Source organism: Triticum urartu, chromosome 5 (genome assembly GCF_003073215.2).
Source record: "Triticum urartu cultivar G1812 chromosome 5, Tu2.1, whole genome shotgun sequence".
NCBI lineage: Eukaryota > Viridiplantae > Streptophyta > Magnoliopsida > Poales > Poaceae > Triticum > Triticum urartu.
The window spans coordinates 426,221,133-426,240,602 of NC_053026.1; the positions used below are offsets into that span (position 1 = coordinate 426,221,133).

Sequence of the window (19,470 nt, forward strand, 5' to 3'; positions counted from 1 at the left end):
AAATGAAGAAGCAAAGAAGCCCAAATATAATCTGCCTCGCACCGCGGAGGCCTCAGCGACTTCCTCCGCGACCAACGCGAACAGCCAGTACCTCGTCTCGCCAGAGGACATTCACACTTACCACAACCCTACATCAGCCACAGAGCCAGAGTCGGAACCACAAGTTGATCCTCCATGACAGTCTAATTACCAGTGGGATCCGGAGATGATTGCCATCAAGTGGCAATCAGAGTCTTCTTCTTCGCAGTACGACCCCAACTATTACTATGGATATTCGCCAGGCCAACCGTGGCCATAGACCAACTTAGACCAAAAGCCTAAGCTTGGGGGAGTACGTATTTCTCACCGACATTACATTCATGTTCACACACTCATTGCTAGATGTCGGTGCTCATACATTTTCATTGTATTATCCATGCTAGTTTATTTCCTTTTTATGCTTTCTTCTTGTGTATTTAATAAACCTTAAGAAAAACCAAAAAATAGTTGTAGATTTTAGCTAGCTTTAATTTCTATGCTTGTAGTAGTAACTAAAAAGAAAACCCAAAAAGATTTCCTGATCTTCTTTTGCTTGTTGGGAGCTTTCCCATGTAAATAGTTTTATTTCTTTTCTTTGGGTGTTGATAGGAGACGACCATAATTAAATTGTTTAAGTGGCTCTTATATGCATTATTGTTGATCTGACAAAAGAGCCCATATTGCCTTGTCTTCTCCTGTTTATTGAACGCTTGCAGATTCCAGCTTAGACCAATGCACGTGCACTGTTATTATTATTCACATCATTCGGTCATGCAAGTGAAAGGCAATTATGACGATATATGATGGACTGATTGAGATGAGAAAAGCTGGTATGAACTCGACCTCTCTTGTTTTTGTAAATATGATTAGCTCATCGTTCCTGATTCAGCCTATTATGAATAAACATGTTTGCAATGACAACTAGAGATCATAGTTTCTTGTGCCATGATTAATTAGCTAGGAGCTTATAATGGTTTACCTTGCGTGCCAACATGCTATTAAAATGGTTGTGATGTGGTATGATAGGGTGGTATCTTCCTCTGAATGATTTAAGTGACTTGACTTGGCACATGTTCAAGCATGTAGTTGAAACAAAATCAAAATAGCCTTCACGATATTTATGTTTATGGTGGATTATATCCTACTCATGCTTGCATTCGATGTTGATTAATTTTAATGCATGTTCATGACTGTTGTCGCTCTCTAGCTGGTCGCTTCCCAGTCTTTTTCTAGCCTTCACCTATACTAAGCAGGAATACTGCTTGTGCGTCCAATCCCATAAACCCCAAATTTATTCCATATTAGTCCACCATACCTACCTATATACGGTATCTACCTGCCGTTCCAAGTAAATTTGTATGTGCCAAACTCTAAACCTTCAAATAAATATCCTGTTTTGTATGCTCGAATAGCTCATGTATCAACTAGGGATGTTCGTATCTTCCATGTTAGGCGGGTTATTCTCAAGAGGAGTGGACTCCGCTCCTCACTCACGAGAAAATGGTTGGTCACCGGGATGCCCAGTCCCATGCTTTATGCAAATCAAATCAAAATAATTACAAACAAAACTCCCCCTGGGACTCTTGTTAGTTGGAGGCACTCGTTGTTTCAAGCAAGCATGGATTGATGCTTGTTGGTGGAGGGGGAGTATAAAATTTACCATTCTGTTTAGGAACCGCCTGTAATGTGTGTAGCATGGAAGATATCCCCATCTCTTGGTTGTTATGTTGACAATGAAAGTATACCGCTCAAAATATTATTCACCTCTATTTCAAAACCGAGCTCTGGCACCTCTACAAATCCCTGCTTCCCTCTGCGAAGGGCCTATCTATTTACTTTCATGTTGAGTCATCATCCTCTTATTAAAAAGCACCAGTTGGAGAGCACCGCTGTCATTTGCATTCATTACTGTTACTTTACATTGAGTATGACTTGTCTGGATCTCTTTTACCATGAATTACAATGTCTAGTCAGTCCTTGATCTTTAAAGGTGCTCTGCATTTATGTTTTGCGGTCTCAGAAAGGGCTAGGGAGATACCATCCTGTTATATCATATTATGATTGTTTTGAGAAAGTGTTGTCATCCGAGATTTATTATTATTGCTCGCTAGTTGATTATGCCATTGATATGAGTAAACATGAGACCTAAGCGTTATTGTGGATATGGTTAGTTCATAATCTTTGCTGAAAACTTGAATGCTGGCTTTACATATTTACAACAACAAGAGCAAACAGAGTTTGTAAAAGTTTTTCTTTATCACTTTCAGTTTGTCAACTAAATTGCTTGAGGACAAGCAAAGGTTTAAGCTTGGGGAGTTGATACGTCTCTGTCGTATCTACTTTTCCAAACACTTTTGCCCTTGTTTTGGACTCTACCTTGCATGATTTGAATGGAACTAACCCGGACTGACGCTGTTTTCAGCAGAATTGCCATGGTGTTATTTATGTGCAGAAACAAAAATTCTCGAAATGACCTGAAACTCCATGGAGCATCTTTTTGGAAATAATAAAAAATACTAGCAAAAGATCAAGACCAGGGGGCCCACACCCTAGCCACGAGGGTGGGGGCGCGCCTGCCCCCCTGGGCGCGCCCCCTACCTCGTGGGCCCCCTGGAGCTCCTCCTACCTCAACTCCAACTCTATATATTCACTTTCGGGGAGAAAAAAATAGAGGAGAACGATTCATCGCGTTTTAAGATATGGAGCCGCCGCCAAGCCCTAAAACCTCTCGGGAGGGCTGATCTGGAGTCCGTTCGGGGCTTCGGAGAGGGGAATCCATCGCCATCGTCATCATCAACCATCCTCCATCACCAATTTCATTATGCTCACCGTCGTGCGTGAGTAATTCCATCGTAGGCTTGCTGGACGGTGATGGGTTGGATGAGATTTATCATGTAATCGAGTTAGTTTTGTTAGGGTTTGATCCCTAGTATCAATTATGTTCTGAGATTGATGTTGCTATGACTTTGCTATGCTTAATGCTTGTCACTAGGGCCCGAGTGCCATGATTTCAGATATGAACCTATTATGTTTTCATCAATATATGAGAGTTCTTGATCCTATCTTGCAAGTCTATAGTCACCTACTATGTGTTATGATCCGGCAACCCCGAAGTGACAATAATCGGGACCACTCCCGGTGATGACCGTAGTTTGAGGAGTTCATGTATTCACTATGTGTTAATGCTCTGGTCCAGTACTCTATTAAAAGGAGGCCTTAATATCCCTTAGTTTCCGCTAGGACCCCGTTGCCACGGGAGGGTAGGACAAAAGATGTCATGCAAGTTCTTTTCCATAAGCACGTATGACTATATTCGGAATACATGCCTACATTACATTGATGAATTGGAGCTAGTTCTGTGTCACCCTAGGTTATGACTGTTACATGATGAACTGCATCCGGCATAATTCTCTATCACCGATCCATTGCCTGCGAGCTTTCCATATATTATTCTTCGCTTATTTACTTTTTCGTTGCTATTGTTATCATCACTACAAAAAACCAAAAACATTACTTTTGCTACCATTACCTTTTGCTACTGTTACCACTACTATCATATTACTTTGCTACTAAATACTTTGCTGCAGATATTAAGTTTCCAGGTGTGGTTGAATTGACAACACAGCTGTTTTGTTGGCTCCCCTTGTGTCAAATCAATAAATTTGGGTTGAATACTCTAGCCTTGAAAACTGTTGTGATCCCCTATACTTGTGGGTTATCACAACCCGACCTAGGCTTAATAGAGAGGCCATCACGCCGGACTAAACCTATGCCCCCAGGGGTCTTGGGCCATCGCTCCGGGAACTCCTGCACGTTGCATGGGCGGCCGGTGAGCAGACCTAGCTACCTCCTTAAAAAGGCTGGAGCTTACCAGTCCAACCCGGCGTGCGCCGCTCAGTCGCTGAAGTCAGTTAAGCTTCGCTGATGCATACGACACAGAACGCCCATACAATGCCCACGTGATGGTTAGTGCTATCAGGACAGAGGCCCCTCGTATCAAATATCCAAACAGTTAGTGTGTTGGTAGTGCGGTCACGAGCAGAGACTCACGAAAGATGTGACCCCGTCGCGCTGTCTCGAGTACTTGCGGCAAGGGCTAAGAATGCCCGGCCACGCCTCATAAGTATCTCGCGGGCACCTTCCAGGTCAACCCGACTCCACATCACTCGCTATTAAGCTCGCGCGGGTACCCCTCAGGGCCGACCCGTCTTTAGTAACATGGTTCAGTGTAAATTCATAGTAACCATAGTAACTGTGTGTCTAACACCAAGGGGAAAACCCGAGGAATCACCCCCGGTGAATTCCACTCGATGTAATCATCAAGGTGAACATAAGAGGATCCACCCTCGAGGTTCACACTTGAGGGGTTTCACGACAGAGCCGTACCAGAAGTGGTTAAGGAGGAAATCACCCTCAATGACCACGACCGGATAGCTACACTACAGAGATCTCATCAGGAGTGATGTATGAGGTTCCACCCTCGGCACTCGATGGTAACTCTGTAGAGTCAAGCAACAAGAGGGGAAAGTGATGTGCGGTGCCGGGGCCTGGTCTTCGATCCCGTTGATCCGGTCTTCGATGATGAAGCAGGGGCAACAAGGACAAGGTGGGGGTCACTGATGGATCACTAACCAACCTATACTAAGCATTTTAGGATAAGCAGGTAAGGTAACAATAAGCAGGTTACAAAAGCAGGCTATGCATCAGAATAGGAGCAAACAATAACAGTAGCAAAATCTAATGCAAGCATGAGAGAATGGAATGGGCGATATCGGGATGATCAAAGGGGGGGGCTTGCCTGGAAGCTCTGCTGAAAGGGAAGAAGGGTCGTCGTCGACGTAGTCGATCACAGGGGCGGCATCGGTCTCGGGGTCTACCGGAGAGAAGAGAGGGAAGAAACAATAAATAAAAAAGCAAACATAGCATCACAAAGCATAACATGGCAATAAGCTGACGCGGGTGTGCCCTAATGTACGGCTACACGATATAGGTGAAGAGGGAATTCAACCGGAATGTTTTCCCGGTTCCGGACCTATGTCAGACAGATGACCGGAGGGGGAAAATTCCATGTTCAGATAGTTAGAGGCATCTGACAGGTAAATGGACCACGTAACTGGATTCGTCTCGTCGTTCTGAGCAACTTTCATGTATTAAACATTTCCATCCGAGCTACGGTTTAATTTCTATGAATTTTTAAAGATTAAACTATTTTCTGGAATTATTCAAATTAACAGAAATGGAATATGACGTCAGCATGATGTCAGCTGAGGTCAATAGGTCAAACGCGGCTGTTCAGGTCAAACCTGGCAGCTGGGTCCCACCTGTCATAGACATAGGGGCTAATAGTGTTTTAATTTTAACTAAGCAGAGTTAATTAGCTACTCGACCCCACCTATCAGTGACACATTAACTAACTAATTAATTTTAATTATAAAAACGTTTTAATTAACAGAAAACTATGGGGCCCGCATGTGACTGACACTGGGCTGCCCAGTCAGCATGTTGACTGGGTCAAGCCAGTCAACGGGGCCCGCGGGGCCCATTGGCAGTGGCCCAGAGGTGGGGCCAGGCCAGCCACGTCGGCATGGCCGGCAATGAAGCTCCGGCGACACAGATCGCGGCGGCGCGGCTCGGGACTTCGCCGGAAAAGCGCCACAGGGGACCATTTCATGCGCGGCTGGGCTCGTTCGGACGCCGGAGAAGCGGCGCATCCAACTGCGACCTTAGCTCGGGCGGGGGTGGGCTGCAATGACGACGGCATCGAGCGAGGTGGACGGCCGGAATGGGCGTTGGCGGGGATCGAGCTATGGGGCTCCAAAATGACCGCGGCTGAGGCGACCGGGAACGTCGACGGCGACCACCGCGGGCGGCGCCGGACTTCGGGCGAAGGTGGTTTCGGTGCTACGGGGCACGGCAAGCGATGCGGAGAGCGGCGTTGGGCTCGTATGAGCCCCAGGAGCTCGACTACGAGCTCGGACGCGAGCTCGGGCCATGGTGGCCACGATGGTGGGGTGGTCTGCGGCGACGAGCTAGCTAGGGGGAAACACGTGGTGCGAGGAGAAGAATGGAGGGAGGGAGGAGCTCACCGAGTGGCTACGAAAAACCTGCGACATCATAGGAGCACAGAGGTGGCCGGAGATGGAGAAGATCGCCGGAGCCCGAGAAGAGAGGGGGCGGATCGATCTGCTCGATGTGGTGCTTCCCGGCTCCAACCAGCGTCATATGTATAAACACAAGCATTGGCACACTGTATTCACGGCATGTCAAGAAGAAATCAATCGAACTGCTAGACACTTTTGCACCACGTCATCCATGGCTTTGAACGTTCTCCCCATGATTAGACCATACCACTCATCACTCAAACCAATCAACACAAGTAACAACAAATGCATCCTTTCCTTTGGAAGCACTCCACCATATAATATAAGCATAAAAAAAATCAGACATATGCCCTACACATTTTCCCCTAGGGTCCTATTTAAACGATTTGCACCAGCTCCCACATTTCCATCCCAAAATGCATCCTTTCCTTTGGTTTCTGCGAGTCAATCACACGCGCGAGAAAGGAGGAGGAGGAGGAGGAGGATTAGCGCTGCGCTGCCCATCCATCGAGGGCCTTTTGACCTTTTTGTGGGCATGCATGATGGCATGCATGATTCACACTTTGCACACTTGTAGAAAACCGGAGGGGGCTGCTTTTGCGGTGAAAGGAACCCCCGGCCGGCCCCGGGTACTATGCGTACAAACACCCATGATTGCGCCCTGATGCGCCTGCACCGGCGCCACTCCTCCATCCATCCATCCATCATCCATCACAACACACATCGCCCAACGGCAGGGGCAGGCCACCACCATCATGGTCGCCATCGGCCATGGCCATCCGTCGCAGGGACAGGGCACGCACAGGGGCCGCAGCAGGGCGATCGGCTTGCCGCAAGCCAAGCTGCTGCTCGCTGGGGCGGCCGTATGTACTGTGTATGTATGCATGCATGCAAGCAGCACCCATGATGCCGATGCGCCATGCCATGATTGCGGCGAGCGAACGACCCCAGCGGCTTGTCCCCGTTGTACACATCAACAGGACTGCTTAATATCACGCAGGTAGCCAAGCCACACACACACACACATGATGACGACGACGACGATGATGATGCATGCATGGCGGTGGATGAGGAATTGATGGCCGTAATCATGCGTGCCTGCATGCAAATTTGCAGGGGAAGAAAAGAGTTGCTGCTACCACTACTACTTCTCTCCACATTCCCCGCAGACACGGATCGGCTCGACCGATCTCCTCCGCCGCAGCTCCTGGCCTGGAGCTGCCCATCTGCTCCTCACGCATGCATCATGAATTACATGGGCATGCACGCATTTTCTTTCTTTCTTTCTTTCTTTCTTTGGTATAGATATAAGTAGATCTCATTCCATCCCATTGCCATTGCCATCGCATGCAATTATAGGCTCTAATTACCATCATGGACTTCCATGCAGGCCAGGGAGAACACCGATCATATGAACACACACGGCACCATCTACGTACCGCACATTCATCATTCCTCCTCTTTGGAAAATACAGTATCTTTTCCCATTCCTTTTCTGCACCCATCATTCCTCTCCCTCCTCCTCCTTAGTGCTATGCCCCTAGCTAGAATCTCACTCGTCTGCACTCCAAAATTACTTACTGCCGCACAGCTCCAGGTCCAGCATGCACGACGGGTCGACGGCCATGCGGCATAAATTCGGCCATAAAGAATCTGCGGGTGCGCGGCCGGAGAAGAAGAGCCGGAGAGGAGGAGCGGCATGCAGCAGCAGCAGCTGCGCGGGCAGCTTTCTGGAAAAGATCGCGGGCGCTGTTTATAAAAGGGGAAAGATACGTAGAGCCCGCGATAATGATTAACATGATTATTACCGCGCCGCTTTTGCCGCGAACCACCCCGGCGAACGCCGGAATCGCACGGCGGCCCCGCCCCTTTCCCACCGGGTCACGTGCGGGCGCCCCGTCAACTGGTCAAACCCGCCATTATAGCTCACACACGGAGGAGAGAGAGGAGGGAGGGAGGGAGGGAGGGGAGTCCCGTCCCTGTCCCCGCCCCTATAAAACCTCCGAATCCTTGCGCGTCTCCACGGTCCCATATCCCACCGTCGTCGTCCGTCCTGCTGGTAGGCATGGAGCTGGGGCTGAGCTTGGGGGAGGCCATGGCGGACGCCGGCCGGGAGCTGGTTCTGGGGCTCGGGGTCGGGGTCGGGGTCGGCCCGGGGGCGGCGAGGGAGGGCGAGGGGAGGAGGGATCACGATGTCGCCGCCGCCGCCAGGGGTGGGCTCGCGTTGGGGTGCGGCTCGTCGCCGGAGCCGGCCATGCGGCTCGCGCTCCTGCCCATGGTGCCCAGCCTCGGCTTCCCGTGGCCGTCCGAGAGCAGTGAGTGATGCGATGCATGCTTGCCTTTTCCTTTCCGTTTCTTGGATTTGTGTTTGTTTCTGCATGCCGTGCGATGAGATCGCCGCCGGAGTAGTGGTGCTGAGACGGGGCGATCCGATCTGTTCCGTTCCGTTCCTCAGGGCATTTGGAGGCGTCGACGCGGGGGTTCGACGTGAACCAGGCGCCGTCGTCCGGGGGCTCGGCCTGGGGCGCCTGCGCGGCGGCGGAGGAGGAGCAGGAGGACACCGCCGCGGCGGCGCGGGCGGCCGTGTCGTCCTCGCCCAACGACAGCGGGGGCTCCTTCCCGATGGACTTCTCCGCGCGCGGCGCCAGCGACGCCGCCCCGGGCGCCGGCGGCTCGCGCGGCAGCGACGAGGACGACGGCGGCTCGGCGCGCAAGAAGCTGCGCCTCTCCAAGGAGCAGGCCGCGTTCCTGGAGGAGAGCTTCAAGGAGCACAGCACCCTCAACCCCGTAAGCATGCACGTCAACCACGGTGACCAACCCCGTTTGCTTAACCATTTCCTCTCGTTCTGACGCCCATGGCTCCGCCGCGCGCAGAGGCAGAAGGTGGCGCTGGCGAAGCAGCTCAACCTCCGGCCGCGCCAGGTGGAGGTGTGGTTCCAGAACCGCAGGGCCAGGTGCGGCGCCATGAAATCCTTTTCTTTTCCTGCTCCTTTGTCTCTCTCGTCTCGACCAAGAATCTTGGCCGGTCAAGCAAAAACCATTAAATAAAAGCGCGCTGGCTTTGGCTTTGGGCTCGGCGCGTGCAGGACGAAGCTGAAGCAGACGGAGGTGGACTGCGAGTACCTGAAGCGCTGCTGCGAGACGCTGACGGAGGAGAACCGGCGGCTGCAGAAGGAGCTGGCGGAGCTGCGCGCGCTCAAGACGGTGCACCCCTTCTACATGCACCTCCCGGCGACCACCCTCTCCATGTGCCCCTCCTGCGAGCGCGTCGCCTCCAACTCCGCCCCGGCCTCCGCGGCGGCCCCCTCGCCCGCCTCAGGCGCCGGCATTGCTTCGCCGGCGGCCGCTCCGGAGCAGCACAGGCCCTCGTCGTTCGCCGCGCTGTTCTCGTCGGCCAGGAGCTTCCCGCTGGCCGCCCCGCAGCCCCAGCCTCCATTGCCGGCGCCGTCGAGCTCGTGACTTGGCCGGCCGGCGAAGGGAGGGAGGGCCTGCTTGTAAATACGCCCGCCTTAATATTTCCGCTCCTCGTGTCGGGATTTTTTTGTGGCTCGCCATTCGCCGAGGGCGGGGTCCGTGAGAAACGAGAGCCCCAGCCCGAGTGGAACCGCGTCTGCCGTCAGATTTGCTGCCCGGACGGCCCGGATGCTTAAAGGAAAATTGTTGCATCAGAGTTCGCTGTTAGCCTCGATCAATCTCCGTGCATTTTACCGTTTTTGAGACGTGCCTCGTGATGAGAGATTGAAAAAAAAGTGTAGTAGTAGTACGTATCCGTGAGGGAGGACGTGAAAGAAAGCGGAATTTAGTCCCACTTTTGGGGGGGTAGCTGAGGCCTGAAAGGCGCTGTGGCGTTTCTGCTCGCTTGCCGCGATGGTGTTGGGGGGGTCTGCGCCGCTGATTTGTGAAATCATGACGCCCACCCAGCCCAGAGCGTGTGCGTATCGACGCCCACTACTGCCACTCGCTCTTTACTGGTAGAGTGAGTGAAAGCGTAGATAAGATTTTCCTCGAAGATCGAGGGTGAAAAGATGCGGCGTCGTGTGTGTGTGTGGTGCGCTCAACCATGCTACGACTCAAACTGTTTTGCAGCCAAGTGCTACTAACTATGATGTACTCCCTCCGTTCCTAAATATTTATCTTTCTAAACATTTCAAATGACTACTACATACGGATGTATGTAGACATATTTTAGAGTGTAGATTCACTCATTTTGCTCCGTATGTGATCATTTGTTGAAATGCCTAGAAAGACAAGTATTTAGGAACGGAGGTAGTAGTAGCGTATGAACAATGCAACAGTGCTTACTTACGACGGATGAGTGGTCGTATCATCAAGCGAGCACTGCGCAGCGCCGACCGCGCCATACGCAGGAGCTGTCAAGGAGTACTACAACGTTGTACAGGTGGTCCTCGTGTCGTGCTGCCCCGGTTTGGCACGCCAATGCCGATGCCAGTGCCCATTTGCCGTACCCCCATCTACTGGCAATGCCACCGCTGCTGCTCCCCCACCATGCCCGCCCCATCGTCAAGTGTAGACGCATTTTCGTTCTCGTCTCCTCGCCCATAAACACGACCCCGGAAACCGTCGCCTCGGAGTCCACGTCGCGAGTGACAACGAGGAAGGCGACCGATGAATGCAACGCAGCGCGGGGTCCGTGTCAATGTCATGACTCGTGCATGGCCAGGAGCGCAGTCACTCATCCGTTCATTTAACGCCCTATCTAGACGAGGCCAAGCCGAGTCTGACGACCCCAAAGATCTTTCTCCCCGGATCACGGCGGCCGGCCCCCCACCAATGCCGCCGCACGGAAACGGGCCGCGGGTCTTGTTGATGGATCTTTTACTTCCGGGACGGCACGGAACGGAAGATTCAGCAATGATGCCGATCGATGCCCGTCCGTCCGTCCTGCTCTGCTGACGGCAACGTGGCCTGCATGGCCCCCCGGTCTTCATGGCGCTTTTGATTAAGGGACGTGCAGTGCAGTGCAGTGATCCTCAAACTTGTGATTTTAGTACGTACTCCGGGCCGGGGTAGCTGCGACCTCGGCGTCTCGCGTGACGCTGGTCAAGGGGGTCATAAACCTGATTAGCTGAGGGGTCACATGATTAGTTCAAGGAATTAGCTCAAAGTTCACGGTACCGGACGTGTCATGTCATCTTTTCCTCGTACCATGATGGAATACTCCTCCATGGTCCATACGTCTAGGCATGCTCGTCTTGGATGATAGATGGAGCAACAAGGCTACGGGCCATATGCCCAGAATTTGGGGCGCACGCATGAGAGAGAGAGAGAGAGAGAGAGAGCGCCTGTAGGGCGCACAGTTCCTTCCAGAATCTCGCCTTGCCACGCCCAAGGGAGCGCGGTGCCAATAACGAGCTCCAAAACCGCGCGGATCGCCAGGCCACTACCAACAGAGCCAGCTAGGCGACGTCGAGGCTCGGCGGGGCGCCGATCATCATCATCGGCAACCATGTCCATATGTCACCGCGTGTGTCGGATCGCTCACTGTGCGGCGTGCTACAGAAAGCTCACGATGGAGCAGATTAGGAGGGGAGGGGGGGCCGGGCCGGGCTCCCTCGGGGGACGGGGAGCACGCAGCTGATTGGGAAGTTGCATCGTGTCCCTCTGCGATGTCCCCTGCCCGCGGCCTCCTGTCCATCTCCGCCTCGGACCGGCCACTTGCCGCTGCTGTTTTGGTTGGGCCAGCGCCATGATGAGCCCCCGCCCTTCGCACGTCCCGGTCGCTCTCGTGTGCTATTAGTACACCACCGAGGGTGAGTGAGTGAGTGAGCTATCCACCTACCAGCTCCTACGTTTGGTGGCTTCATGTGATCTGAGCGTACATATTTGCTCACCGGACTAAGTTTGATCACGGTTCAGTGGAATCATCCTAAACATTCCGTCTAGGGAAGTGTTGGTCTATTTGCGTATTTGGCATGGCCGAAACGACGTGATTTTGGATGGAAAAAAAAAGGCTTGATGCCGATTAAAACAAGTGGTCGTCGGATATGGCGGCTTGGCGTGAGATCTGCGCAAGTGAAGCGAAATACGCACCCCGCGGGAATGGGATCACATTACAAAAGCCGAAGGGGCAATGTGGCACCGGCTTCCAAGATTTCTACCTATTTAACCAATCCCTTAGCCCAACTCCACCGCGCGATTCTATCATGTCCAGCCCCGTCCATTTGGGGTAAAACGGATAAAGGAGACGGCCCAGCGCGCGACGGTCCGGACCCATCTTGTCCGTTTTGTGTCCGGGCCGACCCATTTCAAGCGCAAACTTGCGCCGGGTTTGGGTCGCGGCGGACATCAAACGGACGCGCGCTCGTCCGCGTCGGGGCCGCGCGGCAGGCAGCCACCTACCTCCCACCCGCCCACATCAATGCGCACGAGCGGGCGGCCCCACCTGTCATCCGCACGTCGAGCGGTCGCCGTCCTTCTTTAAGTGGGAAGCGTGGACGGGTCGTCGTCCACACTGCCCCACGCCACCCCGCGGCCTCCTCGAAACCCGACAGCGGCGACCACGTCCCAAACCCTAGTCTAGACCTCGCCGGCCGGCCGCCCGCAGCCATGGGCCTCTGAAACTACGGCCGCAAAGGCAGGCACGACCGCGAGGCCGGCTCCTCGTCGGGACGCCGCCGCGGCTCGGTGAAGGAGGAGCCCGCCTCGCCATCGCCACCACGTCGGGCCCCCGCGCCGCCCGCCTTCTCCATCGCGCCCACGTCTGCTGGCGAGCGCGACCGACATTACGTCCGAGCGTCGGTGTGCCGCCGTTATTGGGAGACGAGGACGCCGCTCCCCTGGAGCGACGCCCATCTCCCCAATAACTGGCACCTCTCCGCCGACCGGGTCCCCATCCCGCCGGTCCCGACGAGCAGCCGTGCGCGCAACGAGGAGATCGAGCGCCGCCGCCGCCTCCTCCCCGACGACCTATTCTACGACGCCAGGTACGCCCCCGACTCCCCGCTGTGGGACACCTGGTTTCGTGACGAGCACGACACCAGGCGCGGCTCCTTCTTCGCCGGCACCTCGACGAGGCCGCGGCGGCCATGGGAGCGCGCCCAGGAGCGCGGGCGTAGGCGGGTCCGCGGCGTCATGCCCACGCCGTCGTCGTCTCCGTCGCCCCCTCCACCTCCTCGCATGTCAGCGGAGGAGGAGGCCCGTCTCCTCAAGCGTGTCATGGACGACTCCATGTACACGCACGACGAGCGGCAGTGGGATGGCCTGGAGGAGGCCATGGCCCTCTCTGCCGCCGGGGACGTCGCCTTCCCGGAGCTCCAGATGGTGGCCGTGGAGGACGAGAGGAGGGAGGACCCGCCGGCCGCGTTCCAGCAGCTGCTGGGCCAGGGGTGGTGCTGGTCCTGCACTGCTCCAGAGATGTCCGCCGGCGTGGGCGTGAACTGGTGCCCCACTCCGCCGCAGTCACCGGAGCGGGAGGCCTCGCCACGGGAGGAGGTGGTGCAGGCCGTCCAGCCCGCCCCCGTCCACCACGCACCTCCGGCCCACCCGTGGACGCCGCCGGACTACGTCGACCTCGTCAGCGACGACGACGACACCGGCGGCCAGTGAAGACGGCGACGGCCACGGCACCGACGGGCGCGGCAGGAGCGCGCGGGATGCGGAGGCGTTTTTTTATTTTGTTTTATATGTTAATTATGAAAACCGGGCCTTTTAAGTGGCCGTGCAAACTGGGCCGTTTAAGTGGCCGTCCCCTATATATGTTTTATGTTTTTTTAAAATGCTTTTATTTAGTTTTTTAGTTATTTCATTTTAGTTTTTATATTTGTTTTAATACCTCGGACACGATTTGGGGTGCGGCCGTGCGGTGCGCACACGTACGTCCCATCTGACAAAGGCGGACACGGGCAAATCCGTCAGCGCCTCAAAGGGACAAAATCCGGCCAATCCAGACGTCCGTTTGGGATCATGCGGTGGAGTTGGCCTTATGTTGCGACAAGCATGTCGACTCTCTAACCATCGTTGAAAGCTTTTGTGTGCGGGTAGAGCGAAATACTACTGCCCAAACGGTAGGCTGAAGGCCGGTATTTTCAGCGCAAACCCCTCATCCACATGGCAGACAATTTGTGATGGACCCGAATTATTGGAGAAGGGGCCCATTTAGCGAATCGACAATGGGCAAAACGTGAGAATTTGAAGATATCAGGATCACGTGAGCACAGTCGTGTATAGAGTGGTGTGGTGGCAGGATCGGAGCTGGCCACGTTGGGTCGGAGCCGGATACGTCGATCTGTTAACCGGTGTTGATATGAGAGACTGTAAAGCAACTTCAACTTCAATATCAAACATTGAGAAACTGTCTGACACCTGTTGGAGATTTATTAGAACTTGAGGATAGCACCAAATGCATGAGTACAGTTGGTGTGCTTCTATTCGTGGCTCTTACAAGGTTTGGCATTGCTTCTTTGTAAACAAGATATGCTAATATTTGCATGCTCCAAAAAGCTACCCATCGGGCATCAACTAAAAGGACCTTGGCATAGATTACATAAAATTATAAGTGCTTACTTGATCTTTAGGTCACCATCCACCTCAGTGAGTGCATTTTTGGGCGCTAATTGTGCATGTTGTATTGATGATAGAAGGTCAACACGTCGGTCTGCTATATTTTTTTGAGCAAACTTCATATCTTGGAATGCCATGGAACATTCTACAGTCTCAAGAACAAGCATAGACGACTCACCTGAAATAAAAGCACAAAATATGAACACAAAGTGCTTGCAACTGGAACGTATGAGATTATTTGGATATAATCATTGCTTAGTGAGCCTATTGTTGGAAATATGAGTAATTTACCAAATGATTTTATTAACAGAAATACTAGATAAAGCATGACTAATATAGTAGAGATAAAACAAATCATGCGTTCTGACAGAGAGAAGGTAAATAGCTTCTGCATATATGAACCCTAGCCTATCATATCTATAGCAGACAGTAGAACTAGTTGCATATATGAGGTATAACCTAACATATTTAGAGCAAGTACTAGTATGAGAAATTGTGGCAGGATATCTAACAGAAAGAAGAACACATACGGCACAGCAGCGGCAGTAGCACTAGACTTGGGGTCGGTGTCCTCGCCAGCCATGTCGTCGAGGAGGTTGTCGATGTCGGGGAAGAAGTCGTCGTCGGGGAAGTAGTCGTCGGAGTCCGGGGCGTCCGTGATGAAGGAGTCAGCCAGTAGTCGCGCAGAACGCTCCCCAAAAATCTTATCACCCTTCTCCCGTACAAGACTCAAAGAGGTGCGGTTTTGGAGGCCTACTGTCCCAATCTGCGGTGCACGCCGCAAGCCGGGATGAGAAAGACAACAGCAGCTCAGAGATTGGAACCGGTGGCGAGAGGAAGGAGAAGTTCTGGTGCGTCTCTCTGAGAGGAGAGACCTCCCTTTTATAGACGCAAGAGAAGGAGTCGAGAGGCTGCGCCGGGAGCTGAAGGGAATGCGGGAGATGAAACGAACAGACAGCAGTCGAAGGGTGCAACGTTCGTATTCAATATCCACTACAGCAAAAACTTTCCAGCTCCCGAGTGACCTTTCGTATACCCGGCGGGCGGCGGAGGAGCGTGCGTGGATTCCCTCTTGTTCTCATGCTCATACAAGTGGGGAAAGAACCTCCCTTATAAGGAGGTCCAACTCCCACTAATCTAGCAATGTTGAACTAAACTTTAGTAGTATCCCTTACTTTGCACAAATGGGCTAAGTGGGCCTCTAGGATTTATTAGGAATTTTTGAAATAGTTATTGGGCTGCCCCCAATATAGACTAAATTCCAGCAATCCCCCACCAGATCCTAGAGGCACACAGAGATTTGCCTTTGGTTCCAAAACACTGTTTTATATACCGGTACTGCAGTGGAGAGTGTTAAGTTGAATTTCCACCTAGAACTCTATGCTACACTAGTAAGCAACTTGAACAGTGGACTGGGCCTTGAACTGCAAGTTTTCTGCGAATCTAGCTTCACATAAAGCCTTGACCGATACGTGGCTACCGTGGGTCTTCCCCGCGGGTGGAGCTTATGCGTCATACTCCGAGACCTTTCATGAGTTTACTAGAGAGAACCCTACTCTCATAGATTGCGACGTTTGACAATCAGACTCATATAGGTGTGTTCTTCAAAAGATGTTCTGCAGGACAACATCTCTGCTTAAATGAGCCACTTAGAACACATTAAGATATACATCAACCTGCCATGCAGATTAGGAGAGTATTGCATCTTCATGGAGTGGTATTGTTGATAGTAAGGATACTCTCCTCTCAGTTGACCAACAGCTTGTCTTCCACATCTAATTCACGGGATCTCCGATCACAAAGAATAGGTTACCACTGTGAACAACTCATATTGTGGGTCTCATATCCATCTCCCTCGATGCATTATCTATCACATCACGTGATAGACCCTTAGTAAAAGGATCTGCCAGATTTTTAGACGTTTGGATATAATCCAATGCAATAACTCTGGAGTTTCTCATTTTTCTGACAGACTTTAACCTTCTCTGAACGTGTCTTGATGACTTCATGTTATCCTTTAAGCTGCTCACTTTCGTGATCAAAATTTGATTGTCGCAGTTCATAAGAATATCCGGTACAGGTTTCTCAACAACCGGCAAGTCATTCAAGAGCCGACGAAGCCAATCTGCTTCGACCGTAGCTGTATCTAGTGTTGTGAGTTCTTCTTCCATTGTTGACCTCGTTAAGATGGTCTGCTTGCAAGACTTCCAAGAAACAGCGTCACCTCCATGAGTGAATACATATCCACTCGTGGCCTTTATCTCATCGGCATCTGAGATCCAGTTTGAGTCACTATACCCTTCAAGCACCTTTGGGTGCCCGGTGTAGTGAATTCCATAATTTGCAGTGCCATTCAAATAACGCAAAACTCTCTCTAGAGCTTTCCAATGCACATCTCCTGGTTTTGAGACAAACCGACTCAGTTTGCTAACAGCAAAAGAGATGTCAGGTCTTGTAGCACTGGCTAAGTACATAAGCGAGCCAATAATCTGAGAATATTTCAATTGATCTCTAGCAATTCTTCGATTCTTTCGAAGTAACACACTCGCATCATATGGTGTTGGAGAGGGCTTGCAGTCACTGTAGCCAAAGCGACTCAACATCTTTTCCACATAGTGAGATTGAAGCAATGTAATCCCACCATCATCGTCTCTCAACAACTTGATGTTCAGAATGACATCAGCCACTCCTAAATCCTTCATCTCAAAACAACGAGACAAAATTTTTTTGAACTCCTTCATAACATTCAGATTTGTTCCGAAAATCAGTATGTCATCAACATACAAGCAAAGGATAACTCCCTCGCCCCCATCATGGCGATAGTACACACATTTGTCAGCTACGTTTACAACAAAGCATGCAGCTGTTAAAGTTTTTTCAAACTTCTCATGCCACTGTTTGGGTGCTTGCTTGAGTCCATACAAAGACTTTAGCAACTTGCACACTTTTTCTTCCTGACCATCTAGTACAAACCCATCTGGTTGTTCCATATAAATTTCCTCGTCCAACTCTCCATTTAGGAAAGCAGTCTTAACATTCATTTGATGAACGAGAATACCATGCGAGGCAGCTAGTGAAAGTAGAACTTGAATAGTGGTCAGTCAAGCCACAAGTGAGTAAGTATCAAAAAAGTCTTCACCTTCCTTTCGGGTATAACCCTTAGCCACGAGCCGAGCCTTGTACTTTTCAATAGTACCATCAGGCCTAAGCTTCTTCTTGAATACCCATTTACATCCTATAGGTTTGCACCCATCAGGATGATCAGTTATCTCCCAAGTTTCATTCGCCAAGATGGAATCCATCTTGCTACGAACCGCTTCCTTCCAGTAGTCAGCATCTTCAGATGCATAAGCCTCTGAAATAGAACTGGGAGTGTCATCTATGAGATACACAAGAAAATCATCACCAAAGGACTTTGCAGTCCTCTGTCTCTTGCTCCTAGTAGGAACTTCATTGTTTTCCTCCACAAGACTTTCAAAGTGTTCTATCGAAATGGCAGGTTTGGTAATTGTAACTGGTTCCTAATTCGATGAACTAGGCATCTCCTGATTAGATGAGGTAGCCATATCCTTCATGGGAAAGATATCTTCAAAGAAAGTCGCATCATTCGACTCCATGATCGTACCGACATGCATGTCAGGTACCTCAGATTTTACAACCAAGAATCTATAGCCAATGCTATGAAAAGCATATCCCAGGAAAACACAATCCACATTCTTTGGTCCAAGCTTCCGCTTCTTTGGAATTGGAACATTGACTTTCGCCAAACAACCCCATGTTCGCAGATAAGAGAGTTTTAACCTTTTCTTCTCCCATTCCTCGAATGGAGTTATCTCTTTGTTCTTTGTGTGGACTCGGTTCAGGACATGACATGCGGTCAATATCGCCTCCCCCCACCATGCCTTGGAGAGACCCGATGTGTCTAACATGGCGTTAACCAAATCAGTTAGAGTATGGTTCTTTCTTTCGGCCACCCCATTTGACTGAGGTGAGTAGGGAGGCGTCCTCTCATGGATTATACCATGTTCCGCACAAAAAACATCAAATTCATTGGAAAAATACTCTCCACCATGGTCGGACCTAAGCCTCTTGATTTTTTGATCAAGTTGGTTTTCCACTTCAGCTTTATAGATCTTGAAAAATTTCAAAGCCTCATCCTTAGATTTCAGAAGATACACACGGCAGTATCTAGTGGAGTCGTCAATTAACATCATGAAATATTTCTTTCCACCTTTTGTCAAAACACCATTCATTTCACATAGATCTGAATGTATGAGCTCTAGTGGTGCAATATTTCTCGTTTCCGCAGTCGTGTGAGACTTACGAGGTTGCTTAGCTTGCACACAAACTTGACACTTAGATCCCTTGACAGTGGTGAAACTAGGGATTAAGTTCAACTTTGCTAGTCGTGACATGCAATCAGAATTAACATGACAGAGACGTGAATGCCACACATTGGATTCACTATTGTTGCAAATATGATTAACAACTTTATTGCAAACGTCTGATAAGGATAAACGAAACAGACCTCCTGAATCATAGCCTTTACCAACAAAGATTTCATACTTGGATATTACAAATTTATTCGACTCAAAGACAAGCTTGTAGCCATCTCTACACAGAAGAGATCCGCTAACAAGATTTTTATTGACGGAGGGGACATAATGCACGTTCTTCAGCCGCACGATCTTCCCCGAAGTAAACTTCAGATCGACCGTGTCAAAACCACGAACTGAAGCACTTGAACCGTTGCCCATCAGCACGGTTGAAGTCCCTGCGGTCTGATAAGACGATAACATGGAAATATCACCGCATACATGCACATTAGCAC

General features: G+C 51.0%; 1 protein-coding gene across 1 annotated transcript; it reads left to right on the top strand.

The window, feature by feature from the left end:
- Window positions 1-8,070: 8,070 nt before the first annotated feature.
- Window positions 8,071-9,811, top strand: LOC125509508 (homeobox-leucine zipper protein HOX11-like). Its single transcript, XM_048674489.1, has 4 exons — window positions 8,071-8,434; window positions 8,575-8,906; window positions 8,994-9,073; window positions 9,206-9,811. Exons 1-4 carry the CDS (start codon window positions 8,185-8,187, stop codon window positions 9,576-9,578), a joined length of 1,035 nt encoding a protein of 344 aa, XP_048530446.1. The 5' UTR covers window positions 8,071-8,184; the 3' UTR covers window positions 9,579-9,811.
- Window positions 9,812-19,470: the final 9,659 nt, after the last annotated feature.

Bases quoted from the DNA above. Each gene is read 5' to 3' on its own strand.
- LOC125509508 (XM_048674489.1), top strand. From the start codon at position 8,185: ATGGAGCTGGGGCTGAGCTTGGGGGAGGCCATGGCGGACGCCGGCCGG. The intron at 8,435-8,574 runs GTGAGTGATGCG...TCCGTTCCTCAG, and splicing joins CCCGTGGCCGTCCGAGAGCA to GGCATTTGGAGGCGTCGACG. The intron at 8,907-8,993 runs GTAAGCATGCAC...CGCCGCGCGCAG, and splicing joins AGCACAGCACCCTCAACCCC to AGGCAGAAGGTGGCGCTGGC.